The sequence below is a fragment of the Hibiscus syriacus genome, unplaced genomic scaffold (assembly GCF_006381635.1).
Source record: "Hibiscus syriacus cultivar Baekdansim isolate YM2019G1 unplaced genomic scaffold, ASM638163v2 tig00113145_pilon, whole genome shotgun sequence".
NCBI lineage: Eukaryota > Viridiplantae > Streptophyta > Magnoliopsida > Malvales > Malvaceae > Hibiscus > Hibiscus syriacus.
In genome coordinates, this window is record NW_024063445.1 from 890,625 (window position 1) to 897,155 (window position 6,531).

Sequence of the window (6,531 nt, forward strand, 5' to 3'; positions counted from 1 at the left end):
TAAGGGGGACAATTATTGTGCTCCTTCGAAATTCCCTTCGCAAGACCGACCCTTGCACGTCAAGACCTTCAAAGAGAACACCTTTAGTTATAGGGTCTCACGAGCCTCAGATATTTCAAAAATCACAACCTCTTGATACGAACTCTAGCATGATTGTGTAATTTGCTAGAGTCAAAATCTACTGCCAATCGATTGTATCTATTGGACTTGTCAAACTATGAGTAACCATCTTGATTCTATGCTTGACACCGACGCTAAGAGTCACTATAATCCTCTTAACCATGGTTGAGAGAAGGATATAGAACCATAATCTCCACTTCTTCCTCTTTTTCCGTCTTATGAAAACAGAGGATCTGAACATCGACCAATTGCAAACTAAACTTCAATGTGACTCTTACTCAAATCAAAAAAGATAAACCACCTATGATCGTCACAACCTCTTTAATATCGTCATTTATTTTATATTTATTTTTTAAAAAATAAAAATATCCATCGTAAAATTTATCAAATAATATCTTAAATTAATAAATAACATCATTTATTAAAATAAATTCTTAAAAATAAAATTGAATAAAAATTGAGAACCAAACAAAATCAAATTAAATTACATAACAAAGCATAATTTTTAAAAAAAAAATACTAACTACACGGAACCAATATGATGATATTGTCACGCCCTCAGAACTTCGACGACTCAAACCATCGGAATATCAGAGTCAAGGTCTGACGGGTCGTGCGGCCTTAGACGCTTTAGACGCTCCTCGGTCTTCTCGGCGACTAAGTAAGCCTTACCCAAGCTAAGTGAGTGTGCAAACTCACAAAGGTTGGAACCAAGCCCTCAAGGCTTCGGATTGCGGAAGCTTTAAACACCAACGGGGCTACTTCGAGCCACAAGGTCGGACTATCGTGTGGAAGTGCTAACACGAAGGTGGCTACTCCTGGCCACCAAGATAGGCAACAAGAACAAAAAACTAAAGAACTCAGAAAGAATAGAGCAAATGCCTCAGAGCTTATATTACTCTCTCACAAAGGGAAGAATGGAATTGGGTGATTATAAATGAGTAGGAGAGCTCTCTATTTATAGTTGAGCTCCCTCTCAATAGATGGCTAAGATCGTTTTACATGAAGGGCTAGGATTGATTCTCACCTAACCCAATCCCTTAAATCAAGGAAATCTCACCTAACATTATCCTTCTAGAATCCTCCAAGGAACTGGCCAGATCTGATGGTTATGGACAAGCCCAATAGTCTGTATAATTATCTTACAGATATTTGCTCAATGTCTCGGTTCGAATCCACGAGCCTCGACAACACTGCCCCCATCGCCCTCATCGTTTCTTTCGGATGCCTCGGAATAGATCCTTAACGGACTTGTTAAGCATTCTCCAAGAATGGGCTAAGTCTAGTTGTCACGGTAAGCCCAATACTCTATATTGAACCTCTTGGTTGGACGCTTACACTAATGTCTCGGACCCAAGTTTCTAGCCTGTGACAATATCATTAAGGGATGGAGCAGGGTTTTTTTTTTAATCAAATGTAGCACTTGAAATTGAACCACATGAACTATCAACTTGTTGGTAGGGTTGTTCATGGACGGTTAACCATACCGTTTAGCCTAAACGGTCAGTTAATCGTTATAACGATTATGAGATTTTTCTAATTGTAACTTAATCATTAAGAAACAATTACACTAATGGTTAAATGTTATTAATGGTTCGATTACAGGTTAACCTACGATTAACCTATTACAATAATTTGCCAATTTTTTTTCATAATTCATACTACAAAAAAATGTATCACTTAACGCATACTTAGACCGGTGTAAGTGAATAAATAAACAAGTACATCACTTAACACATACTTACACCGATGTAAGTGGATAAAACAAAAAAGTGTAGCACTTAACGCATAATGCATCAGTGTAAGTGAATAAAATAAAAAATATTAGCCCTTAACACATACTTACATCACCGATGTAAGTATGTACATCTCCAAATATACTAGTACATAATAATAAACATATAATTATATTGGTGTAAGTATGTTTCTACATTTTCAAAGAAATAAAAAATTAAAATAATAAAATATATACGTTATTTGTATACAAATTTTATTATATATATATAGAATAGAAACTTATATTAAATTATTTATGTAAAAATATAATAAATTATTTATTTATACAAAATTTGTAATTGTAACCTTAATCGTTAACCATAATTTTTAGTTGTTCGGTTAACCTAAATCATTTAGTATTAACGGTTTGATTAATTAACCTATTAAATTTTACGGTTATACCGATTAACAGTTACGGTTAACGATTTCAGATTTTTTGAACACCCCTACTTTTTTTGGCATTGATATTTATTTATTTGTTGTATAAAAAAGAAGTGACGAAAAATTGGCATTTTTTTTAAATATCACCCTCAAACTTATTAATTACCTATTAGATACCATTTCCCCTAATTTTACCAATCTAACACCTTTTCTGACAAAGCGAGGATCATCATCCGCACATTCGTGAGGTTTTGTCTGAGTTGGCCACGTAAGGGAAGGCACGGATCATCATCCGCTTCTTAGCTAAACATCTGACAGATACGGAAGGCGCGGATCATGAAGCGCGCCTTCCATAGGCCCACATCATCACTCAAAGCATTTTAAAAAATATACTTTAAAAAATCAAAAAAAATAAAATTATATGGACTAACATCGTAATTTAATATATATTAGTTCCAGGAGTTGAAGAGTTTAATGAGATTTGTTTATATATGCATATTAGAGTGTTTAGGCATATAGAGATAAAAAAATTAAGGAATATATCTTTTAGCTTTTATCTTATATTGTCAAGAAATATAACCTAAACATTCCAATAGGTCTATACAGGCTAATCTCATTAAGCTCTTCAACTCATGAAACTAATATGTATTAAATTACGATGTTAGTCCCTATAGTTTTATTTTTTTAATTTTTTGCATTTTTTTTACAATGCTTTTAGGGATTATGTGGACCTATGAAAGACACTTCATGATCCGCGCCTTTCGTATATGTTAGAGATTCAACTAAGGCGTAGATGACGATCTACACCTTCTTTTACGTGGCGACAATTTAGACAGAACATAATAAAAATGCAGATGATAATCCGCTTTTTGTCGGAAAGAATATTAAATCAATAATATTGTGATAGAGTGTCTGCCAAATAATTAATAGGTCTGATAGCGATAAATCGATATAAAAGTTCGAAAATTACAAAATTCAGACGGTCAACTAAAGAATTGCTGAATTTGTAAATCTTTAGTGGATCGTGACGTGGCAGAATATAATTAGATGATGGGATGTCTCGCACGATTACTTAGCGTAGAATAAAAGCATAATATGAATTCTCCTCTGCGGCAGGGTCACCGAAATAAATGCAGCTCTAATCTCACACCTCATCATCGGAGGAATTTTCTTTCTCTATATTTTCTCACCCATTTCCTTCTCCCTCGATCTCCATCCTTATCCTCGCATGATGGTAATATTTCAGCTGCCTATTTTTCTATTTTTAATTGAATTTAAATATTTGAAACTGTAGTTTATTAGTAATCATTTTGGATCTTCACTCGTGTGTTTTTATCGGTTGAGTGATGATCTGTTTTTTCAAGCTTTCTCACTTGAAATGTTTGGAGGAATTTTTTTCTTCCTTCTACTGATTTATCTGTTAGTTTTTTTTTTTCGATTTCTAAATCCTAGGGTTTCAAATCTGTAGTTTGTGCTGTGATGATGTGGATTTTGTTGGCCCGATTTTATGTCTATGGAATAAGATGAAATGAAGCTGATCTTGATTCTAGTCTGATTTGCAGCTTGATTCTTCTGGATTTGATTTTAATCTAGTACGTTTTTTATATTTATTCTTTGGTTAGTTGATTTTCAACTGTTTTTTTTTTCTTGTTTGATGTATTGATATGTTGATCCAATCTGTCTTAAACCTTTACTTTGTAATGTTCAACTGCTTTTTTTCTTGGCCATTGGCTTCTTAACGTTGAAGCATCATTGCCAAGCTCCTGTTTATTTTTTTAAGTGTTCTCGAGGTAGTGTAACAATTAATGCCTATCCAGGATAGAAGCCATCAAACTATTTTGGGGGCCTAAAGTGGTTTTCGAATTTTTTTTTGGGAGTGAGTGGGCGTGCAAAATTTAGTTTCAGTTAATTTAATGATTTCCCCTAGCTATTTACCAGGACTATGTTCTTGGCGCATAGTTTTGTTTGCCAACATAGGTGGCAGCTGAAATAGATCTAGATAGAAGTTAGAACCTACTGTAAAGGGTGTTTGAATATGGGTTTTGTTCTTTTTTTGTAATCCTCTGCTTTGGTAGGGCAATATTACAATGGTAAACGTTACGGCACTAGTTGATTAACACTTGGTTTGGGCTTTAAAATTTAAGAATGGGGTTCAAAATTTTAATTTTCTTTTTTAAAAAGTAATGGGTATGCAAATTTTTTTCTCTTTTCTTTTTTGCTTAACACATTAAACAAAATTTAACTATTTTTCCAAAATAATGGGATGCACTTGGTTCATAGGGGGCTTAGTGCATGGGGTTCTGCATTCCCTACCTACCCTTTTTCTATCAGGATAAGAGTAGATGTAGCTGATGCCTCAGATATTTGATGTTCTTTTCATGTGATATTGTCATAAGTTTAGGCCAACGCCGCATCAGGAATGGCTGTACATGATGACTGTAAATTGAAGTTTTTGGAGCTCAAGGCAAAAAGAACCTACCGCTTCATTGTTTACAAAATTGAGGAGAAGCAGAAGCACGTTATTGTGGAGAAGCTTGGTGAGCCAACTGAGAACTATGAGAATTTTACTAACAGTCTTCCTACTGATGAATGTCGATATGCCGTGTATGATTTTGAATTTCTAACCCCCGAGGGTGTCCCAAAGAGCAGGATATTTTTCATTGCATGGTAATATGAGTTTCTTGATCACCTGAATTATCTTTACTGACGGTTATATTTTATGGTTGCCTTCCATACTCATCATGCTGTCTTGCAAAGGTCTCCTGATACATCAAGGGTGAGGAACAAGATGATATACGCAAGCTCCAAAGACAGATTCAAGAGGGAATTGGATGGAATTCAGGTGGAACTGCAAGCAACAGACCCAACTGAGATGGGTCTTGATGTCATCAAAAGCCGTGCTAACTGAATATTGATTCTTCAGGTTGTGCAATGGGGGCTTCCTCCAGCTATCTTTACTTGATTGAAATGTTTATAATTTGTGGACTGGTGAACTCGGATAATTAGGATTGCCGATTTCTGAGTTTTCCAAGATAAACCTGTGCTTCTGGGTATGTGTTTTGTTTTCTATAGAACCTAAAAGTTGGGTGTTTTAGTGTAATGTATTCTCTTCAAGCTAATATGCAACTGTTTGGTAGGGGGGGTATGCAAACACCATTTCATTTATAAGTACTTTAAATATTGGCCCTTCCTTGCCTTTTTGTTTTGGAGTGTTTCAGGTTGTGCTTTCATGGTGTCTATGTTACTTTTTTCCATTACGTACATATTTAGGGAATCGATTACTGTTCTTGTGTACAAGTCCTGCATTTTATATGAACGGACTTTTATTCGATCATCATGAAGCTACATTCATCATTTACTCGTTGATGCCCATTGGCAAGGATGGAGCTAAGAGATAGGAGGGGATAATTTTCATCTGAAAATTTTAAATTCTTATATATTTTAGATATTTTTATATTTTCTATTAAAAGTTTAATTTCGTTTCTCTATTTTATAAATTTTTATATATTTTAGATGTTTGTTTTATATTTTCTATTAAAATTCTAATTTTGTTTCTCTATTTTATATGTATGTATTCTCTTAAAATTTTATGACTATGTATGTAGGGATTGTCTCAGTAAAGGCGGGTTAATATACGGTATTACCGGATACATTAAAAGATATTTAACAAATTCGGTTTAGCGTTATCGGAAATGTTGACTAATAATAATGTAGTAGGTCTAAGTCATGAAGAAATATTAAAAAATTGTGCAACTGGCAAACTTAACTTGGCTGTTCGTGTCGATCCAAATTAAAAATGTGTCAATCCAAAACGATATAACAGGTAAAACTATGACAAAATCGGTATTGAAATGATAAAATCGGTAAAGCGCTACCGGATACATTTAAAGTATCAGTATTTTAATATAAGGATCGACACTTCGTGAATTTAAAAGAGAAGCAATTTTAAATCCTATAAAGTGTCGATACTTTTAAAAAATGTATCGATCCAAAACGATATACCAGGTAAAAATATGATAAAATCGGTATCAAAATTAATAAACCGGTAAAACGTTACCGGATATATTAAAAGTGTCGATACTTTATATAAGGATCGACACTTTGTGAATTTAAAAGAGAAGTAGTTTTAGCGTCTATAATGTGTCGATACTTTAAAAAAATATATCGATCTACAACGATATAACAGGTAAAAATATGATAAAACCGGTAAAACGATACCGGATATATTGAAAGTGTCGATACTTTCGTAAGTAC

General features: G+C 33.8%; 1 protein-coding gene across 1 annotated transcript; it reads left to right on the top strand.

Moving 5' to 3' along the window:
* The first annotated feature begins 3,395 nt into the window (after nt 1–3,395).
* LOC120185890 (actin-depolymerizing factor 2-like) lies at nt 3,396–5,464 on the top strand. The gene is made up of 3 exons (XM_039189977.1): nt 3,396–3,511; nt 4,679–4,944; nt 5,035–5,464. Exons 1-3 carry the CDS (start codon nt 3,506–3,508, stop codon nt 5,183–5,185), a joined length of 423 nt encoding a protein of 140 aa, XP_039045908.1. The 5' UTR covers nt 3,396–3,505; the 3' UTR covers nt 5,186–5,464.
* The last annotated feature ends 1,067 nt before the right edge of the window (nt 5,465–6,531 follow it).

What these genes read in the sequence shown, in the direction of transcription:
- LOC120185890 (XM_039189977.1), top strand. An exon ending in AGGATATTTTTCATTGCATG is followed by an intron (nt 4,945 to 5,034) that starts GTAATATGAGTT and finishes TGTCTTGCAAAG; the next exon opens with GTCTCCTGATACATCAAGGG.